Source organism: Hemicordylus capensis, chromosome 5 (assembly GCF_027244095.1).
Source record: "Hemicordylus capensis ecotype Gifberg chromosome 5, rHemCap1.1.pri, whole genome shotgun sequence".
In the NCBI taxonomy this organism is placed as follows: domain Eukaryota; kingdom Metazoa; phylum Chordata; class Lepidosauria; order Squamata; family Cordylidae; genus Hemicordylus; species Hemicordylus capensis.
In genome coordinates this window covers 126,683,149-126,706,204 of record NC_069661.1, presented here as the reverse complement: position 1 = coordinate 126,706,204, position 23,056 = coordinate 126,683,149, and the positions used below count along the sequence as shown (strand labels likewise).

The window sequence follows — 23,056 nt, the reverse complement described above, 5'->3', positions numbered from 1 at the left end:
CATGTCATTTGACTCAAAGTCTTCAAGTGCTATAGACTGAACACTCAAACTTGGATGTGAAAGGTAACACATGAAAAGAGTTAAAATTGGAGGAGCAAGGTCAGATGCCTAATGAAACCAAGAGAAGAAAATAGAAAGTGGAGCTTTTTTTTTTTAATTAAGAGGAGACAAATTTAAAGTAGTGTCATCTGCAGCCTTTAGACATTTTAGCTACATTACACTCTTTATTCTGCCAAAGATTTTCAACAGCTCTTCTGATGAAAAAAAAAGGTTTTGTTCAGAAAAAAACAGAACCACAATGCAGGTGCAAAATGTATCAAAAGTGTTTCATTCTTCAAAATTCAAACAATGTTCCCACAGATAATGACCATACTTAACATATTGTTCTACACGTACAGAAAAGCCCTTTGAACTCAGCAGCACATACTTTTGATAAACATGTGTATTGCATAGGTTCTAATCAAGATGCACATCAGTGGCTTAACATTTATGCCACAGTCCACAGGTCTTAAATTTTGCCGATGTACGAAGTCAGTTACTCCATAGACAGCCTGATAAACAAATTTACTTGAAAATCTTATATATATCAGTGATATTTACTTCTGAATTAATACAGACAACATATTTGATATTCTGATTTGCATTTTGTTGTACGGAGGCTTCCTTAGCACTGGTGAGATAATTCCACATTTAAATTGGTGGTATCTGATTATTGCTGGTGGAGGGGTGGGTAAGCCAACCCCATGTTACCTATGGGTTAGAATTAGACATGGCATCGCTACTATGCAGGACCAGAATGAGTTGGGACATAAGAACAGCCCTGCTGGATCAGGCCCAAAGCCTATCTAGTCCAGCATTCTGTCTCACTAGGTGGCCCACCAGATGCCTCTGGGAAGCCCACAGTCAAGAGGTGAGGGCATGCCCTCTCTCCTGCTGTTGCTTCCCTGCAACTGGTATTCAGAGACATCTTGCTTCTGAGGCACTCTGAACACTCTCTGACCTCTGAGCACTCTCAGACCTCAGCACTGTAGAATCCAATGAGAAGAGTTGTGATATGCAAGGACAAGACAGTGGAGTGGAATCAGGACTATTAATAGTTTAACAAAATAGGTATTATGTACAGAGAGGCAAGTGCAGACTGCTTTTCAGTGGTCTTGCTGCTGGATGTTTAAGAACATAAGAACAGCTGTGCTGGACCAGGCACAAGGCCTATCTAGTCCAGCATCTTGTTTCACACAGTGGCCCACCAGATGCCTCAGGGGAACCCACATGCAAGAGGTGAGGGCATGACCTCTCTCCTGCTGTTGCTCCCCTGCAACTGGTATTGAGAGGCATTGTGTCTCTGAGGCTGGAGGTGGCCTACAGCCACCAGTCTAGTAGCCATTGATAGACTTGTCCACCATGAATCTGTCTAAGCCCCTTTTAAAGCCATCCAAGCTGGTGGCCATCACCACATCCCATGGCAAAGAATGCCATAGATTAATTCTGTGCTGTTTGCAAAAGTGCTTCCATTTGTCCAGAGGAGATTGAAATTATAATTACCCTGCATCTCTTAAACCAAAGTTGTAGAATTCTGGGCATGGCAGATAACAGGGGAGAATAGCAGAGCAATGAGGCAGGTCAACTACTGTCACAGGCTGACATGACGGGCAATCCAGCATTGGCATTAGTGCCCTGCCATAGTTGCTGTGCAACTTGAAAGGCAGCCCTGATGATATGGCACAATGGGGCTCCTGCAGAATGACCAACAAACTTTTCTGGGCAGTCACTCCCATTGTTTCCAATGGAAGGAGCCTATATGACTGCCCAGAAGCAGATATGAGTTGCTCTAGAGCAGCCCCATCACACTACACCACCAGGGCTGCCTTTCAAGTTATGCAGCAGCCCTCGCGGGTCCCTAATGTCAATGCTGAGCTGCCCATCATGTCAACCACTGTTCTTAGTTCTGCCTATTAGGCCAATATGACCTCATGACCCACAGAAACTAGGAGGATAAAGGCACTATGAAAGACTTGTGAACCTGTGGGCAAGTCTTGAAGCCAATGGAGAAAAGTCAGGCTCAAAGAGAAACTCATAAAGTAAGGTAGAATAGAACGAGATTAAATAAACAATAGACCTGAGTCAAACATCATACTAAACTATGGTTTAATCATGGTTTAATGTGATTATTATGAGCTTTGGATTTGTGTACTCCCTGTCCTTCTTCATGCATGAGGGGTGGAAGTTTTCTTCCTCCATTAGTGGTTCAGGATTTGCCATGGTATCTAAACCCAGCAAATCCCAGTTTATTGTAACCACACTTTGCAAACAAGCCAGGATAAGGAGCTGCGATCCCAGGGACAAATACCGACTTGTTTGAAACCATCAAAGGTAGTTCCTTCCTTCCTTCCCTCATGCGTGAAGGGGGATGGGAGTGCACAAGCCCAAGGCTCACAACTGACATATTAAACCACTATAAATTGTAGTTTTGCATGTCATCTCAACCAAGTCACCTGACCCTCTCATGAAACAACATCACTACTTTTGCAGCAGAGTGGAGTAGGCAGATGCTAGAGCTATGTAAAGCCTGGATTATCGGGCCGTTCCCGATCCAGGCCATTTTCATATTGTGCTAGTGAGATGGGGTGGTCTGCTAACTGGGCAAAGAGGCACCTTTTACCGTGGTGATTCTCTTTATTTAGCAGGGGGAGAGTAACTGGCCCTATCCACCCCCAGCACAACGTCCCTCCAGTGGCTGTTGCTGGCGTCTGTCTTATGTTTCTTTTTAGAATGTGAGCCCTTTGGGGACAGGGAGCCATCTTATTTGTTTGTTATCTCTCTTTCTAAACCGCCCTGAGCCATTTTTGGAAGGGCGGTATAGAAATCAAATTATTATTATTATTATTATTATTATTATTATTACTACCTCAAGCCAATAATCAGTAGTGGCTCAATATATCGGAATAGGGTGGGAGTGGAGGAGCTTACCTTTAGCAAAGACCCAGCTTCTGTGACAAAATTGGTGGCACACACAGCAGCAGAGTTTTAAAGCACTACCTTTCAATTCCTGGTCTTGCCCTATAATGCACCAGGAAAGGAAAGCTGGCTATTTTAAATGCTACTGTGGGTTGCTAATTTTGTCATAGAAACTGGATCTTCATTAAAGGTAATCCCCCACCCATCAGCCCAAGACTATTCAATAAAAATACCATCATTGTGCTGTATTGTATCAAATGCTTTCCTGATATCAGGAAATGTTCATCTGGATAGTTTCCAGTGAAAACTCTTTCAATAGGGCTTGTGTTGCCTCTGTCCTGGTTATCAGCTAAATGTGATCACTATCTGATCCTAGAGAGTGGCAAAACAATAGGAAGACCTAAACAAAAAGATTACTGAAGAAGCAGAAGCCTAGGAATGGGGGAGGCAGGAGACCGAGAAGGAAGCAAGTCAGCTCTACATCATGTGGCTCTGCACCCTACCACTGAGACAGAACCTCCCCACTAGCTTCCCCATTGGATGGATGGTCAGTAGGAAGCTGGCCGAGAGAGGAGGCAGAGGAAGGGAAGCTGCTCCTGAGAGCAAAGTGCTCTGAGCCAACAAAATGTTCCAGCTGCCCCCAGAACTTCAGACACCACAACCAATGCAAACAAAAAAAAGGAAAGGAAAAAGAAATCATTTTGTCCCCAAAACAGTTGCTTTTCCTCACAAATGCAAAAACAAACAAACAAACAAAACCATTAGGTTCCCCCAAATAGTTGCTTGTTCTCCACAATAGAGGATACACGGCCACCCTAAGGTTAAGGAAAGCAGAGGAGCAGAAAGGCATTTTGAAAGAGTGGGTTTTCCCAAAGAGAAAAAGAGAAGGCCAAAAGAAGGAGTTTGAGAGGAAAACTAGGATACAGGAAGGGCTGAGAATTATACATTTGAGACAGTTTTGTCTCAGTGCCCAAGGAATCTACACGTTTGCAAAAATGCCCATTCTTCTTTGCAAAACCAACTCACATTTCTTTATTTCTTTCTGAGTGAACCTCACACAATACTTGAGCTGGCACCTTTGCCTCAGAATTTGTGGCCAGTTTTGCACTTGACAGTTTTCCCTTAGCTCACTTAAAGCCGGCCTGCATTGAAAAACATGTCTATCAGGTATTTTGTCAGCAGTGAGCACACTAATTTCAAGGACTTGAAAAGGTTGTTAAGATCAGCCTGGCTGAAGACCTGACTTGCTGTCTCTTTCCAGATATGACAAGTCAAGCAACTTGTTAAATTGCTGCCAATGCTGGCCTTCAGCTGTTGAAAAGAGCAACGCAAAAGCATCCACCTGGGCCAACAAAGGATTGGATGATTGGAACTGAACAATTAACTTCTGCAGAATTGAGCTGAGAGGACAAAAACTCCATTCAGGTTATGACTCAGTTTTCTCCCCAGCAGGATAAGCTTCGTGATTGGCCTTGGCTAGTGCTATGCTGAATATGCTCCAATTTTAATTGTAAAGTAAAAAATAGTGATGAGGGTTTTTTTAAAGTATGAAAATTCACCTTTCCCCATCCTTTTTTGTACCATTGTTTTATTTAGCTGCTGCTGATTCGGGGTCCTTTCCCCTTGGTTGCTGCTCCCCCCCTTCTTTCCTGACCACATCAATGATTTCAGACAACCAGATAAAACACAGTGGACAGGATGTCACAAAGGAGTGTAGTTATAATTGAGTGGATGGTTTCAGAGAACCTGCCCTCCCCCCGGCTCCTGAAGACCCCCCAGCTCCACCCCTCCCTGTTTTCTTCATTATCTCCTTCACTCAGAGGGGCCGATAGGGAGAAGAGTGAAAATAGGCCCCCTCTCACCTAGCTATGCCCCTGGTGTCACATGCTATCCAGTAAAACAGATTAGGCTATATGGCGATGTCACTGAAGGCAAATCAGAGTGCTTATGTTTTTGGCAAGTGAAGATAATCCTTCTTGAATTAGTCACATGGGTGATCCCAATCAGTTAGGAATCACACAGTGAATGGAATGGCATGACAATACTATATGGCCGATCGGATTTGCTTACTTGATGATGATGCTGGGTCTAGTGAAGGAAACTGGAAGTCAGGATAACATGAACAAGTAGACAGATTTTTTTCTTCATGGAATGCCAAAATATCATCAGAAAAGCAAGGCTTTTCTAGTACTACTGGGAAGGAAATATTCGTGATAAAGTATGAATAGCTTCACTTCAGCTCTGGCAGTGACCCTGATGACTCAAACATGAATTTTAGGCATCTGAGCCTAACTGGTTTTTGTTTGTTTGTTTGTTTTTTGTGCTTATGGGCACTCATGATTGGATAATGTTTCTAGAATTAGTTGCTGGTACTTGCTCTATGAGCAAGGATGGGGACTGCAACAAGGATTTTACCTGTATTTATTTGGCTACAGAGAGAAACAATTTGTACTGGAAATGTAACCAGTAAAGAAGTCTGAGTACAGCAATACAGCCTACACGCCTTTTCCTACTCAAGCTCTTTCTTCAAAAGTCTGAATGTATATTTTAATGTATATCTTAAATTGCATTTCATCTTTTGTTGAAAAAAAGAAAAGAAACAAGAATAGCTATTGGGGAGCCAAGTAGAAAGCAGAAAGAATGCATCAGTATAACATATATTCATTTACCCAATCCAGTTGAAAATGCCTAAAATTGTTGGCATTTACTTACACAGGCATTTATCATAATCACAATTATTTTATCTATCAATTTATCCTTATCTTATAGGTAAAGTGTGAAATCTATTAATATACAAAATATCTAGCTATATTGTGAAACCACTGAAACCTTCCACTAATATATGAAATATATTAGTCCACAAATTAGTCCACAATAGAGGTTCCAAAGCTCCTCCACCATGACATGAGAGGCCCCCACTGGCAAAGGTCTTTCTTCACCAAGCACTTTTTTCTATTTGTCCCCAAGCAGTGGCTTAGGCCAGCAGGAGCAGTACAGCACCAGCATACAGCTCGCTATCCATTTTTGCCACTAGCGGTAAATGTACTGTACAGGGGTGGAGCCACCATTGGGCAAACAGGTTCAAAGAACCCAGGCTGCGCCCAATCAGGGGCCATGAGTGCAGCCCCAGACATGCCCCCCCCGTCAGACAAGTCTGACATCAGACACGCAGGTGCTATTCTGGTCCCAAACAGGGCCCCGTTTGGAGCCGAAATCGGCCCGCGCTGCATTGGCAGCGCAGCTGGAGCAACTCTCCCTGCCTTAAAGGCAGAGAGAGCCGCTCCTGGTCCCGCTGACAATGCAGCAGAGCCGATCAATCTCCCTCTGAAATGGGGCCGCGTGGCCCCTTTAGGAAAGAAATCAGCCCGTGCTGCATTGGAAGTGCAGCCAGAATGGCTCTCCCTGCCTTTAAGGCAGGGAGAGTCACTCTGGCCCATGCTGCTCAAAGCAGCACGGGCCAATCTCCTTTCCAAATGGGGTGGCGTGCCCCTATTTGGAAGGGAGACCATGCCCCCACATCTGACATCAGACATGGGGCATGGATAGCCAGGCGTGTCTGACATCAGACATGGGGGGCGGCAGAAGGGTGGCCGCACATGGGCCACTGCCAGCCTGGCTCTGCTCTTGGTACTGCAGATATACAGGCACTGCAGTTATCTTGAGGTTTGTGTGTGTGTGTGTTTTGCCTCTCTCCAAGATTTGCAACCCCTTGTCCCAAGTTCAGAGACTCTACCCATCCAGGAGTTGCATAAATTGGCAGATTTGCTCTAGAAGTTAGCAATGTGTTCCCTGTACCTTCTGCCCTAAATCAGGAGTTGCAATTCCTACTCATCACAAATCCTTGAAGCTGTTTAAGGCTTTGCCATCTTCACAGCTCAAACAATCCTTTGAGGATGGTTAATCCCAGTTACATGGACTTTTTAAGCATCAGAAGGGAGCAGAGCCGTTAACAGCGTTAAGATCTTGGAAAGTGGAAGAGAGATGTGGAAGTATTCGTTTTGTGCCATCAGGTACACCTATCCTGATGATAATTCCCCCTCTTCATTTGATCGTAGAAACTTTGCCCTTCAAAGCTAAAAGAGTTGATGAGGTGGATTAAGCACTTCTTCCAATGCTAATTAACCCCCCCTCAGAAAACGTAAACTTGAAAGTAGGGCAGAGGAGTGTTTTTTTGCCTCCTAGAATGGGAAGTGAATGTGGAGTGAGAAATTCAACTTAGCAGATGTCTATCAATTGACCCTAATCCCAGCCCCTCAAATATGCAATACAGTGTAGGGAGACCCAGATTCAAATCCCTACTCAGCCATCAAACTCACTGGATCAACTTGGGCCAGGCACTCTCTCTCAGCCTAACCCACCTTACCTAGCCTAAACTTTTGAAGACAAAAGCTCTACACAAGCCCCACTTAGACACTGGTGTCAGCCTGACAGAGACTGACTTGGATCTTTAGAGTAAAGTGGCACTTTGGCAGCCTTAGATATCTACCTTCTCTCTTTACTCTGGTTTGGAACCCTCTTTCACTACCAGCAGAGGTATAAAACATTCTTTCCCTTTCTTCCTCCTCCCTTCTCATCCACACTAGGGGTGTGCATGCAATGCATTTTATGTTCTGTTCTGAGCTCAGAAGACAAAATGCATTCCAAAATGCCAGGACATTCCCTTAGAACAGGGCTGCTCAACTAACCACACGGAATATGAGGTGCCATGGCTGTCTTGGCAGCCAAACCTTCAGCAAGGGTTCATGGTGACCAATAATGGTCTGAACATAGTGAGGGCAGCTGAGGTGTTCGTGTCCATCTGTTCAGTTTGTGTCCATCTGTTGTGGAGTGCACATTCTGAATCTGGTCATGTGCCTTTCTGGGGCTGTGGCCAGGCAAGACATCCCCACTGAAGTCACTGAGCACTAGTCTGCTTCTGCCATGGCTACTCTTGTGGAGAGGCGCCTCAGGATAGCAGCTTACTTCCACCTGGGTGAAAAGGGTAGGCGAATACTCAAGGAGAGGCAGCTTGAGCTGGGCCTACCTGAACACCTGATGCCTCAGGATGTTGCGACCCAGTGCAACTCCACCTTTCTCTTACTCCACCACCTGCAGGAGCAAGAGCCGGCCATCCACAGTCTGGCAAGGTGTGGCTTGGAAGTGTGCAACCTATCCAACCAGGAATGGACACTCCTTTATGAGGTTGTCTTGACATTTGAACGATTCTTTCTTGCCATGAACAGCTTGTGTGCGAAACAGAAATGCTGAGCTAATATTTGCCCACTGCTCTTCTCCTTGAGAAGATGATGGGTCAGCTCCAGTCTATGCTGACCACTGAGGAAGCAATCACCTTGGTGAGTTGGCTGAGGACCGCAGCGGTGGATCGGCTCAGGAAACCCTTGATTGCATTGGTAGAATGTGTTTTGTCCTACCTGTGTGACCCAAGGATGAAAGGCAGAGCTGTCAGCCCTGCCCAGCTGCCCATGTGGAGGGCCCTTCTGGCTGAAAAGGTTAGGCAAGTCCAGGAAAGGAGGCTGGGGTGCAACCAGGTGCTGGAGTGCCTACTGCTAGTGTGCAGTCCACCCCTAGCAGCAGCAGCACCACAGTTCCTGGTCCAACAGCATGGTGTCCCTGGCAGCAGGGATGTGCATGGAACCAGTTTGGAGGCCCTTTATGGGCCTCCAAACTTGCTCAAACGCCCGGCAGTTCTGCCAGTTCGAAGGTGGGGGGCATACATTTAAGGGTGGGGGAGGGTGGCTTTACCTCTCCTGCCATGTTTTCCCCACCAGTATGCCATCAAATGTCCCCCTCAGGGCAGCAGCATATCTCCTGCCACCCTGGTGTCCTCCTCAGCCAGAAGTTAAAGGAAGTACCCAGCACGTGAGCTGGGCCTGGTACTTCCTTTAACTTCCATCTGAGGAGGACACTGGGGTGATAGGGAGGTACACTACCGCCCCAATGGGGACTTATTCAATGGAATGCCAGTGGAGGAAACATGGTGGGAGGGGTAAGGGAATCCTCCCCCGCAATTAAAAGTACTCACCCCACCTTTGAACCAACCCCACCGGTTCCGTGCACATCCCTACCTGGCAGGGTCAAGGGAGTTGGTAATTCTGCCTCAGTGTTCCACCCAGTGGTTCCCAGAGAGCTTCCTTGGTGGCTTGTTAGGGGTACAGGAGGAGCATATTAAGCCCTGCCACACTGTTGAGCACTGTGTTCTGCTGTACCCACAATAGCTGATCCAGTTTGGGGCAACGCATTGCCAAGTCTGGCAGGAGTTGGTGGTGCTTGCTGGACAGTTCCTCTCATGCCCACCAATCAGTATCCAGAGAAAGAGAGAGAGTGTGTGTTCTTCATGGCCGGAGGTTGGTGACAACCCACTGCACACACTTGGAGGCTGACTTGATGGGACAACTGGTCTTCCTGAAGGCCAGCCTCCCCCTGCTGGGCTATCCTGAGCTGGCCATGGAGGGTGAGTGACTCATGGTCACCCACACTCACTGCAATGCCACTAGCAGTTTGCCCCACCCTGGCCAACCCCAAACCCAAATGTGTAACAGACTGCCCATTAGTGATGCTAATGGGTAGACACATATGCACACCACTGCCATGGCCTATGACGACATATGGTCTGGTGCCCTGACCCATGTATCAGGCTGTCAGCAGGGCACAGCACCAATCTGAGGTCAGACACAGGCAGGCAGGTAGCAGCATAATGGGATATACACTGAAAAATACAATAAGAAAGAAGACTTCTTCTCATGGTAAGAGTCTAGAAGCTTTGTTTCTAGTCAGATCATTGGTCCATCTAGCTCAATATTGTCTACAGTACACAGAATCAGACTTCTCCCAGGTAACAGGCAGGAGTCTCTCTCTCAGCACCATATCTGGAGATGCCAGGGAGGGAACACCAATCCTTCTGCACAAACACAAGAATGCAGATGCAGCCCAGAGCAGCCCCATCCCCCGGGGGAATATTTTAGAGTGCTGCTCACATTTCTTCCATCCTGTTCAGAGTCATCAGGCAGCTGAGCTCAGAGCTGAGCTACCCTGGCCTTGACTGCTCTGTCCTCCTATCTCTCTGTGGCAGGCGGGATAGAAGGAAGGAAGGAAGGTTCAATTTTGTGGTTTTCTCAGCACTGAGTATAATATGCTGTACTGTTGCTGCTATAACGATCTGGTTTTGCTGGCTCTCAGGTTGAGAAAGGCGGAACTTGGATGCCTGCCTTCCTTGAGTTGTGGTTTCTTTTGTTTGTGAGATAGTGTTGTGGAGAGAAATCGACAGTGGCATCTCTGTGTGGGTGTGTGTATTGGAAGATGTATTCAGTCAAAATGTGGCTGAAGTTGCTGTAGTTGAGCATATGGCTATGCTTGCTGCTAAGGGTGCTGCTGTGGTAGCTGTTGCAATGCTAATGTAAGGAGTCATAATTGTGTGTGAAAGAGCAACTCGTGCCAGTGATATTACTGCAGCACAGTCACTGCAGCTGGCAGTGGATTCTGAGTCAGGGATTCTTTTTTGGCCATTTTTGGACTGTGTTTGAAATTGTGTGTTCTGTGTTGAGAGGGACAGATTCCCTTTTACTGTGTGCTTCTGCGGTGTTTTAAAATGCAGGGTTGCAAAATGCATAGCAAATTGCAATGCAAAACGTGTGTGTGTGTGTGTGTGTGTGTGTGTGTGTGCACTCTGAGTGCTACTTGTTCCAGCCATAGGGAAGAATGGGGGAACTCCAAACATGCCACTGTTTCCCATGGGTAGAGCATAATGGTGGGCCTATCTGGTGGGCCACTGTGCAAAACAGGATGCTGGACTAGATGGGCCTTGGACCTGATCCATCAGGGCTGTTCTTATGTTCTTATGATGGGTGCTACATACCACCCAACCCACAAAATAAATGGGCAAGTGGGCAATTTTAAACACATGTTTTACCTTTTCCCCAGAACCCCCATAGGATCCTATGGGGGTTTTGGGGAAAGGTTAAAAATGTGTTTAAAATTGCTCACTTGCCCATTTATTTTGTGGGTTGGGTGGTAGGTAGCACTCATCATGCCCTACCACCTAACACACTTTGGTGTCCCTAGGAGCTACCCATGGGGAACAATGGGGTGTTCCAAGTTTCTTCATGGTTCCCTATGGCCAAATCATTCAAAACATTTTGAGTTTTGCTCCATCAAAACAACAAGTTCGATTGCTGTTTTGACAAAATGTTTCAGCCATCTGCATTTTGTTTTGAGCTTGAAATGAAACACAAAATCAATTTTGTGCACATCATGCTCTCTTTCTCAGAACATCCTTCATTCCAGCTACTGCAGCCAATACTCAATACCTGATTGTTATATTGTGCTCTTTTAATAAATATTCCTTCCTTCCTTCCTTCCTTCCTTCCTAAAAGTCCAGGACAAGTGACTCTGGGGTACTGTAGAATGATGTTTCACTGTCAAAACATAGTTTTGGTGCCCAATTTGTGAACTTCCCAGAGGAATCTAGAAACCATTGCTGGAAATAGTAATTTGGTAGATGGAATCAAGGTCTAATCTAGAGGGGTTCTTCTTGCGCGTGAATGTTCTTATGCCTCTAGTTGGCTATTAAGGGGGAAATTGTTACTCTTAAATTATTGCCAGGGTGCATTAGATTTTGTGTGTGTGTTTTTTTTAATGAAACATAAATGATCGAAAAACAGAATATGCAAATCAACATTGATGTGTAAATTACATTAAACCATTAATCAGAAGCAGTAGACACAAAGTGTCTCCTTTGATTTGTCTTACTGTGGTCCAGGTGGTTGGCCTTGATAATTTTTTCTGAGTAGTCAGATATACTGGAACATTCAATCTAAATGAGTTCAGAAGAGAAAGAGAAAGAGAAAGAGAAAGAGAAAGAGAAAGAGAGAGATATATATCTTTATGATAAAGCCTTCACCACTGTGGAAGAAACATCATATTTATGAGTGGCACCAGAATCAGTCTGGGTGATGAAACCAGAGGCACATTTAAACCTATAACCAGCAAGTCTTGGTTAATGCAAAGCAATAATGTTGAACAAGTTTGTCTGTAGTGTGGATGTGCCCTTTAAATTCTCCCTCTTTTGTCTCCAGTTTAGATTAGAACAAATTAAGGAGTGCTCCCAGTTCTTGAATACTGAATGCTGCCAATTCCAAATGCATTTTGTCAGCATCCACTGGTATATTGATTTTATACCATGTTAGCTCTCATGGTTTCCATTAAAGAAACCTGGCAACTACAATTCAGTGAAGGTGCTGAGAATTCTGTTGTCCCGCCACTTACATAACTACAATGTCCAGATTTCCCAGAAGTGAGAGGATATTAAACATTATACTGTTGATACACATCCTAGCTGTTTTGATGCTTTGGTAATAATGCAATAATGTTGCTGCATGATTTTATTAGTCCTCTGAGGTATATTTTAATACAGGGCTCAGTGTTTGTACTCTCACTATAATACTGTTGTTGTAGCCTTTGGCTATGAAAAATGGAATGCATAATCATATACACATCTGTGGCTCACACTAGAGTCAGTAAGGTAACATGATGACACAGGTAAAGGGTGAGCATCATTGTTTTATCTGCAGTCTTGCTATGGAAGATGATAATTTGGCAGTGATATGGATGATAGAGTATACAGGGAGAAGAAAATGGGCACCCAGTGAGGAATTTGCTCAATATAAAATCGAGACATAAGTGGGAAACCGCCATTTTGTATGTGCTGGAAACCATTTCCACATTGACTTGTCTGCTGAGGAACACTCTGCAGATCTGCAACTGAGCCTCAGCACATCGCAGAGGATTCTGGATCATGTATAGGCAGCTGCATTAGTACACATGTGGTTCTCATGCAGTGTTGGACAAGCCTTCTAGACCTCACCATTGGCCCCTGTGAACAGAAAATGGGCCCCCTAGAACATGCCCAACATTCTCCTGCACCTGTACACTGCAGGGGATGATCAGTAATAGGGGACAAGCAGTCATTCTGGGAAGCTTATTCTCTATGCTGAAACATCTCACCAAGGACCCCCGATAAGCTTGAAAGAGGCCCAAGAGTAATTTGTAGCTTATTCTCTATGCTGAATCATCTCACCAAGGACCCCCCGATAAGCTTGAAAGAGGCCCAAGAGTAATTTGAAAATTACTGCAATATCCCATCCATGAAAGGTCGCATGGTTAAATATATATTCACTTTTCATTTGGAATACATTGTAAGCCAAATGCTACTATATTTTTTGAAAATAAAAATAAACCCTTGAATGGAAGAACGTGGATTTCCAAACATAAGGGAAGAGGAAATGCATCCAAAGCATCAAAAGTAAACGTTTCCCAACAGCAAACTTGGAGCAACAGCCAGGCACCCCAGTGAGCATCCATTTGGAGAAGACAACCAGGTGCTATCCATTTTTGGCAGGGAAAGAAATCTCAGGAAGGAAGGAAGTTAAAATGTTTGCAGAGTTTTCCTGCTAGAAAGTCTGGCTGACATACTGCAAAGTAATGTTTGTGCAGTTGTGCAAAACCAATTTTGCACAATTGTAAAATTGCACGACAGTACAGCCAATGGAAATAATGGCCATACCATTCGGCAACTAAGTTTGTGCAATTTTGTGCTTGTGCAAGAGTGCTCTCGTGCAACTGCACAGACATCATGTTGCATTGTGCACATAACATTGCACAGTATGCCAATCACTGTCTATAATAACTGTATGGCAGACAGAAACTCAGCAGGTTCAGCATTAATAAAATACAGAATTAATTAATAGTACTTCATATATGTTTTCCCAGACATCCTACCAACAATAAGCATGTAAGGTGGGCCAGTATTCTAATTACCATACTGGAGATGGGGGAGGAGGTCTGAAGTGGGAGCCAGAGGCTTGCCTAAAGCCACCTGGTGAAGAAAAGAAGAAAGATCTGAATGGGAGATATGTCTATTTTAGGGATGTGCGAAATGTTTCGGATAAAAAACATTTTGTACCCAAAACAGCCTGTTTCGGGTGTTTCGTAGACAAAACAAAACACCCATTTTCCAGATCCAAAACTTTTGTATACAAAACAAAATGTCCCTGTTTCGGCTACAAAACGTTTTGTTGTTTCGGACCTCCATTTTGTAGTGATCTCTGAGTCAGTCTCCATTTTGTGTTTGACATCTCTTTGAATTTCCCACCCTTCCAGCCTTCTGATCGGTGACCTAAATCATGGGCTGACCTGCTGACAATTCCCTCCTTGTTCCCCATTGGCTCTTTTGCTTCTTGCCACTCTTTACTGACCCCACATTGGCCAGGGGAAGGGTTGCTAACCCATGGGGTGCTGGGTTCTGTTGTTTCTGTGGTGTTCTGAGTGTAGATTCTCTGGTAGCATATGAGAGTGGATTCTTGTTTTTCACTGAAAATCTCATATGCTACCAGAAAATCTACAATGAACACCTCAGAAACACAAAACCCAGTACCCCAAGGGCTTGTGGGTATGGAGGTGGTTGGCACCCTATGTGCACTACACAACCCCTCGCTCTGGGAAACCCCAGTGCCCCCCGCAAGTGGAATTATGGGGCTGCTGAAACCTCCATTATTCCCTATGCGAGAAATCTTAAAAGACACGTAAACTTCAACAATTCACAAAAGATCAGCCCTTTGCCCAATGGAGAGGAGAACTGGTCTTGTGGTTGAGCATGACTTGTCTCCATAGCTAAGCAGGGTCTGCCCTGGTTGCATATGAATGGGAGACTTGATGTGTGAGCACTGCAAGATTCCCCTCAGGGGATGAAGCCGCTCTGGGAAGAGCGGAAGGTTTCAAGTTCCCTCCCTGGCTTCTCCAAGATAGGGCTGAGAGAGATTCCTGCCTGCAACCTTGGAGAAGCCGCTGCCAGTCTGTGAAGACAATACTGAGCTAGATAGACCAATGGTCTGACTCAGTATATGGCAGTTTCCTATGTTCCTAATTCTTTTGAAATAATTCTGGAAGTTGCCTTGCCCCCATTGCGCACTACCACCCACCACACTCCGCTCTGGGTCATCCCTTTCCCCTTGATTTGAAGTGATACATTTGCTGGAATCCCCATTATTCCCTATGGGAAAATTCTTAAAGATGTGTAAACTTTAAAAATGCACAAAAAATCAGCCCTTTGCCTAATTCCTTTGAAATTTGGGTGGTAGCTTCCACCCATTGGACACTACCACCACCACCCACTCTTTTTGCCCTGGGACCCTTTTTAATAATCCAAATCAATTCAGATTTGGATTTGGAAAATTCGGCTACAAAACAAAACAGGGCTGATTCGGATTCAGAAAATTTGGGTACAAAACAAAAAGGGGTGTTTCGATTCGGATACAAATCGAAACAAGAAAATTCCAAAATGCACACCCCTAGTTTATTTTAGATTCAGTAAGAGCAGAGCAACCCAACCTGACCCAACCTTTCCTAATTTTTAACCAACCAGTAAGAGAGACCCTTAGAATATCACTGTGTGCGCATTTACATAATCCTGCCCCTACTCAATCCAGGATAGAGTCCTTCCCAGTTACGGTGCCTTTTTAGATTGTGAGCTCTTTGGTACAGGAAACCATGTTTTCATTCCTTTTGCTACATTAAATCACTTTGTGAACTCTTTTTGTTGAGCAGTACATACTTTGTTTATATACTTTGTATGTGTTCTTTGGTGGCAGTGGTGGTGATTTAAAATATACTCAGGATCTTTTGTCTTCAATAATTATCTTCAGGGAGGGTGTAGTGATAGGAAGGATTTGAAGGAGGACTAGGACTCACTTAGAGCAACTGCTGGGATGGTAAGCCTTTCCTAATATTGGGTGGGGGGGACGCCGGAGAAATACAACACAGAAAGACCAATCCAGATAACTGGGTGGGAACTACACACACAGCCACCTACTGGAGAGGAGAAAGCTTTGTTCTGTTGATTAGTTCTGTCCCGGAAGTGCCACGAGGAAGCAGCTGGCTGAGAAGTGCTGGGGAAATGCAGGACTGTCCTTAGGGCAGGGCGACTGGGACAATTGCCCTGCAGGCTCTGGGCACACTGAAGTGCAGCCTGCCTTCCTCTCTCCCCCAGTCCCAGCCACTTATCTTTCCCTGCAGCCCAGCCAGAGTCGATCTTTTGTGTCTGTGTACAGCTTGAAAGCCTCCCAGGCAAGCTGCTAGAGCTCCATCTTTTCCCGCCTCTCAGCTGTTCAGCGGTGGGCAGGGCTTCCAGAGAGGCCTCCATGCAGGCCTCCCTGGTGCCTGAAGTTCAGGAAACAGGCAGGCAGGCAGAGAATGTTCAGCCCTGGCTGCCCTTGCCCACCAGAGCTCTCTGCAGACCCTCTGCCCAGCCCAGCCTTAGTAGTGGAGGTATGATGTGATTTCCTTTTTGTGGTTATTCCTCCCCGCCGAATATTTAGGGATTGGCTTGCCATAGGGCTTTGGCATTGAGCAGAGATGTAGAGCAGGGTGGCAGGAATATGTATATTTAAATTGTAGTGGATTGGACAAATTGTTGGTTTTTAATTTTTAAAAAATTTAAATACCCCATCCAAAAGGTCCTGTAAGTGGCTTGCTTCATAGCAAAAAATTACAAAAATGTCTGGAACGGAAGCCCCCCTTTTAGACCACCATTCCACCCCCATATGGAGGAATCTGCCCGTTGCCCCCATAAAAAAAGGGTAAAATGCTCCCCGTTCTGCCCCAGGCTTTAGATCACCTGGAATGACTTGGCATAGGCCTTTGGCATTGAGCAGAAATGTAGGGCAGGATGGGGGGGGGGATATGTATATTTAAATTGAAGTGGATTGGACAAATTGTTGGTGTTTTAAATTGAATTTTAAAAACCCATCCAAAAGTCCCATAACTGGCTTGTTTCATGGCAGAAAATTATAAAAACAACTGGGTAAAAATCATATGATATGATATGATATGATATGATATGATATGATATGATATGATATATATGAATGAATGCACTATGCTCAAGTTTATTTGCAACCCAGAAGGTCGGAGAACTGTGAAGAATGTGTTGTGCTTTTTATTTTTATTTCTTTAGAAATGTATTATATGTCTAAGCTGGTTGGACATATCCAAAAACCTCACTTACACTATTTACACTGTATGTAATCAATCAGTATGATTCTGTAATGATATGAAATGTTAAGGAGGCCCCACACAAGCTGATTTGCCCCCAGCTCCGTACCCCACCCTGGGGACAGCCCTGGGGAAATGGGAAGGCCACAGCCTATGAGTAATAAGTTAGGACCAGTTCAGTTAGACGTGTGAATGAACTTATTTTCCTTTACTGTATTCCTTGAAATCTGAGTTGCTAGGTTAATGGAAACTCTCTCTCTCTTTTTCAATCTGCTTTATGAAGAGACAATTATTGCTAGGTTAATGGAAACTCTCTCTCTCTTTTTCAATCTGCTTTATGAAGAGACAATTATTGTTACTGCTTACTGTTACTTTTCTTTTATTCTAATAATAAACCCTTGTTGGAGAAGTGTCCTACACTTCCTTTTGGGTCTGCCTTACTCATATGCCTTTGGAGGCCTAGGACTGCTCAGCCCTTCTAGGGAGGGTTTCGCCACTTTAAACTCCCCCAGGAAGTTTTTCATACCCGGCTTTTAGTTTGCATTTCCTCCAGAATGGAGGTATGCATTCATAGATCAGCCAAATTTACCCCAAAGTTCCTGTGAGCTATTGGAGAGCACTTCAGACAGAATTTGGGTTTTTCATTGCACCTTAGAGTATAGCCCAATTTATATCCAGGATTTTAAAAATCCATTTTTTGCATCGGTTTTGGGGGGCAACTTTGAACTCACAGTAAAGCCTCGCGGTAAACCCGCGGTAAAGCCTGCTGCATGGGAAAGCTCCAGGAATCTTATGGGGAAAGAGTGGTCTGTCCCACATTAAAATAAAGTTGATAGCCTACTGTGAATCGCTTGCATCAAGGATTCACCCCAGTGAACTCCCCACCTCCTCCTCTGGCTCTGGTAGGAGTCATGAAAGAAGGCTTAAGTGGTCAGTTTATACAATCAATAATATGAAGAGGTTAAAAAAAATCTGAACTGTACCACTTTAGAGTGCAGGTGATGCATGGGGTGGACTGCAAAATTTTCTGCACATAATAAGGTTCAGATTAAATTTATTATAGTCTGAAACTAGAAAACAAACAAGGAAATAATACAGGGTTACAGAAAACCAATACAGCTTATAGCTTACATCACATCCATTTACAACATTTATTTATTTATTTAACATGTCTTTATTTATTTAATATTACGGGTACACTACATTAATACTCGGAGAGCAACACTTCCTCAGGGAATCAAATTACAGATTTAACCATCTGACTCCTAATGGAGCAGGCCCTGGAGCAAAATTTTGCAGCATTAAGAGTAATGTCCGTGTTAGAGTCTGAAAGAAGAAGAGAGGTATAAAATTTATGTGACCTGTGTGGAGATTTCTTTAAAATTGGGGTTATAAAAGAAAAGTAATGTCTCTGTAAAACTGGCAATATAATATCACATGGTCCACAGTTTTTCAACCTCTCCCATCTGATCTGCGTAAGGAATCTGGAGGTATTTCCCCTCTCATCCTTCCTGAATGGAAGCTGTTGGCTAGGGTTAAAGGGGCCAGTTCCATAAGGCAGAAAGATACTTTGAGCCAGTAAATGATCTTATTTGACGAGGCTCATGCCTCTAAGGAGACTGACCCTGACTCCATACAGAGAGCAGCACTGGGGACACAGCGTGATACTCAGCTATCAAAAAATTTGACTGGATCACCTCCAGGGGACAAAAATAAACAAAGGACTGTAATCCATACACCAATGGAGCAACTACCTTATCCTGGAACACTCTAACTGTGGAAGGAATTAGGAATTTGCGAACTGGTTTGGGGGTTTGGGTTTGGGGGTTGAGGGTTTGGGGTTAGAACTGACCCCCCGCCCCAGTCTGGCTGGACCGAACCAAACCCCCCCTCCCCAGTCTGTTATATATAGATATAGATATAGATATAGATATAGATACACACACACACACACACACACATTTAACTGTAGCCCCTTCGGGGGGCTTCCTAAAGGCTGCGGTGGGGGGGGGCGGTGTCTGCAAAGGTTCCCCCTCCCCCACCGGCCTCTTAATTCACTGCCACAGCCCGTCCTGTGCTGATTTTCTGGCTCGTTCAGGCCTCCAAAGATCAGCACAGTGGCCATTTGGGAGGCCACCATGCATGCTCAAATGGCCTCTGTGGGGCCTGGCAAGGCCTAAGGCCTCACAGGGGCCATTTGAGCATGAGTGGTGACCATTTTGTTTCCAGCAGCCAATTTTTTTTATTTTTAAAAATGGTCACCACGTATCTTCCTCAAAGGCTTCACTTCAAAGGCCCTGCCCTCCCTGGCCACAGCTGCCATTTTCAGAGACATGGAATGTGGTCACTTGGAGACCATCACAGGCTTTCCTCAGGAGGCTCACCTAATTCCTACCCTAATATATTTTTAGTGCTTTTCAACAAAGAAGTTCCCAAAGCACTCTACACAGAAAAATAAATGAAACAAAATAAGAAGGTGGTTCCCGGTCCCAAAGGGACTCACAATCTTTTAAACATTATTATTATTATGGGCATATGGTAAACACCAGCAATAACCACTGGAAACTCTGCTGGAGTGAATGAGGACAGTTGATCTCCCACTGATAAATATATGAAAACCACCACTTAAAAGGTGCCTCTTTGCCCTGTTTGCAGGGGTTACTACAAGAAATACCAAAAGGAATAAAGTTTCTGCTGGCAGAGTTCACACAGCGTTCACCTTGCTCTGTTTTGCCAACTCAGCAATACTTCTTCAGAGTTTTAGAAATTACGAGTCTCCTCCAAACTACAGAAGTCTGCTGGCTTCCAGTCCCAGCAGTGCCCTCAAATGGTTGATTATCTGACAGGAATTATTATTTAAATGAATTTCAGTGTCTCTTTGAAAGATACCAGTAATTAGCTGAGAAGTGGCACTGTATTAAAGTACTAAGAATATAAACTCATTACCAAAAAATGCTATCTTTAGGAGAATGGATTTCTGCAGGTTACAAAAGACCTTATACTAGGTCACCGAAAACAGTATTATTGAAGGATTAAATTAATTATCACTCCCGGCTGTCTCCTTAGGCTGTCCACCCTTTACAAAAGTCATAATTTCCCCAAGTCTCAAGCAGCCATTACTGCTCCTGAAGAGACAGTTTTTAAAGTGAATGCTGTGGATCTGCTACTGTTACTGTTAACATTTGAGAACCCTGCATCAAAAAAGAATTATTTTTGTTTCCCTGGGGGCATTTGCCAACACAATAAGGTCATTCACAAGACTGAAAATGCTGGTGGGGGGCGGGCTGGAGGGAGGCAAGCTCCTACCTGCCTCCCCACACATGATCAAAATTAGTTTTAGGGCTCTTTAGTTTCATGAGCTGCACTGCTGGGAGCGGCAGAGCAGGGAGCTAGAGAAAGAAGTCCCCCAGCATCTCTGAAAGTCAATGCACCATGCCATGTGTGTATTGAGGGATTCCTCCTCAGCCAGGTGCTCTTGCCACAGCACACAAGCTGAGATGTGGCTGTGGGTGTGGTTGTATGTGCTCGGGTTGCCTGCAGAGAGAGAGAGAGAGAGAGAGAGAGAGAGAGAGAGAGAGAGAGAGAGAGAATGTATGTATGATGCTTAGCTTGGAGCGGGGGGGGGGACTCCAACAAGGGGGCCCCTCCAAAAGCCTTTAGGTCCAGGCTCCAAAATTACCTAGGTGCACCTCTGTCCCCCCTGCTAAACCACTTCAAAAGGTTCCTCTTGCTCAGTTAACAGAGGTTAACAGCACCTCCATGAGGGGTTAACAGAACCTCCATGTTCAGAGATACTATACCTTTGAATACTAATGTTAGAGAATAATTGAAAATGGGGGAGTTTGGAATATGGACTCTTTCAGTTTGGAATTCCATGCCAAACTCCGATTCCTCCCAACTGATGCCCAGCTTGTAATGGGGTTCTCTCTACCACCAACTGCGCGCACACACACACACGGACCCATCTGCACCTTTCTAAATAGATTTACCTTTACCCTTGTGAAGCTAGAGGAGAAACCAACAGCAAGGAGCACCTGCTAGAGATAGGAAAGACACTTTGGGCTTCATCTTTAACTGACTGGACATTTCCTTCCGGGATGCATGAGATTTGGGAGTTTTCTGTCCCTCCATCAGGAGGCATAGGAAACAATCACTCTCTTGCACTCCGGCAGGAAATGGAGCATCCTGGCCAGTTGAGGATGAGGCCCACAAGGTCTCTCATGTCTCTAGCAAGCCCGCTGTCGCTGCTGGTTCCCTTGGTACTAGAAGGGAGAAGGGGCGTTGCATTGCCACCTGCAAACTGCAGCTGTCAAATAAGAGGAAAAGGAAGATGGCGTGGAGACATAACGCCTATTCTCATGAGCAACCTAACCCAGACTAGGGCAGCCCAGCCTCGGTTAGGCTGTTTGTGTGCAGCGCCGGAACTGGGGCCAATCCCCGTGATGCCACGCCACCTAATCCCACGTCGAAGCCTGGCCTGTAGCTGAGGTTAAGGGCACGAGCTCACCCTTAACCCTGGCGCTTGGGTCATGTGTATGCTCAGGCTGCATGCTGTGGGAATCGAGTTGTATTGTTTTCAGTACAAGGTGGCAAACCGAGAAATGTCAGCCCGGTTTCCTTGGCAAGGAGGACAAGCCCACTATATTTCTGTCATGATGTAATGCCAAAAGAGGGAGCTGCTTTTTGAGGAATGTGAACATGTTTGCAAAAAGTAGCACCCCAGTTTACTCAGCTCTTGTTCAAAACCTTTTATCATCTCAACATCCATGCTGCCTGAGCCTCATACACACATCTAGCATCAAACCTATACTTTGTCCACTTAAGAAATGTCTCCTGTAAGGACACATGCAAGGACATTTGGACAACCTTTCTCACCTTTTTAAAAAAGAAGAATCACATGACTGGGCTGATGTTTATACAGCCATGAGTGCTATGTTCTCATGTCACATGCTGCATGTATACGTTAGAGGGTGGAAGTGAGCACAGCTCCCGATCCTAACACACAAGCAGAGTTGACAACTGAATTAGGCTATTCACATGAGCAGCCCTAACTGGGCTTGCACAGTCTTACCTGGGTAGGGCTTCTCGTGTGGAGTGTTGGTAGCCTGAGCTTGTTACCTGGGCTTTTACTGGGTTAGAAGGGCACGAGTGCACCCAATCCATCCATCCATCCATCATCTTTATTACGGTCAAAGACCAGCACAGGATAAAGTAGAGATACAGTATAATAAAAGTCATGCTAAATAAAATATAACTCTAGAAGCTAAGTATGATTATAATAGTAAAATACAACTCTAAAAACTGTATGGAATTAATAAAATAAAATGCTGCCGGCTAAGCCTAAAATTTGTAGGAAGATTAATAGAGTAAATGAATAGCTATCCTTAAAAGTAGGGCAACTAAAAGTATAAAATGTTTAAAATAATATATACAAGCTACATAAAAGCAATATAAAAGCAGTGAAGTAAAAGGCAAATTAAAATTATTATACAATCAAGCAAATAAAATGCTCAATAGTCAGACATCTGTGGACAGGGATATTAACTGGTGGTCAGGACCCTGCAGCTCTCGCACACTTCCCCACAGAGCCTGCCAACTTTGTACGTGAAAGACCATTGTCATCTGAGAGCAGCATCTTGGTGTAGACTTGACTAAAGTGACTGGGGTATTTAAGAAGCGGGGGAGATATGAGCCTGTCTCTACTGTCTTTATAAAAGGGACATGCAAGGAGCACATGGTCTATGGTTTCCACCTCCCCAGAGTCACAAGGACAGAGCCTTTCCATGAATGAGATCTTCTTATATTTGCCTTCCAGAACAGCGGAGGGAAAGGCATGACACTGGGCAAGGGTGAACGCCCTTCTATGGCATGCTATGTCCAATTGTGCCAGATATGCAGAGGTGGAGATGGTAAATCTATTACTGTCCGGGACCAGAAAGCTTGTCACCTTACTTAAATCTGCCTGGCGTTCCATGTCCAGAATCCTCTGTTTGATGGCCATTTTCACCTTGTCCCAGCCCATTGTAAGCCAAATGGACGGAGAGAAGCCCAGCTGTGC

General features: G+C 44.7%; 1 protein-coding gene across 11 annotated transcripts in view; it reads right to left on the bottom strand.

Annotated features, from left to right (window-relative positions):
* PRMT8 (protein arginine methyltransferase 8) overlaps positions 1–23,056 on the bottom strand; it is a 424,784-nt gene that overhangs the window by 53,459 nt on the left and 348,269 nt on the right. For 10 of the 11 annotated variants that reach the window (XR_008308635.1, XM_053256302.1, XM_053256301.1 and 7 more), the window contains one exon: positions 11,701–11,764. The exons of the other annotated variant lie outside the window; for it this stretch is intronic. Coding sequence is in view for 9 of the 10 variants with exons in the window: in XM_053256302.1 (XP_053112277.1) it covers positions 11,701–11,764 (64 nt within the window). In the remaining variant the exon portion in view is untranslated. The remainder of the gene's footprint in view (positions 1–11,700; positions 11,765–23,056) is intronic. 11 annotated transcript variants of the gene reach the window in all.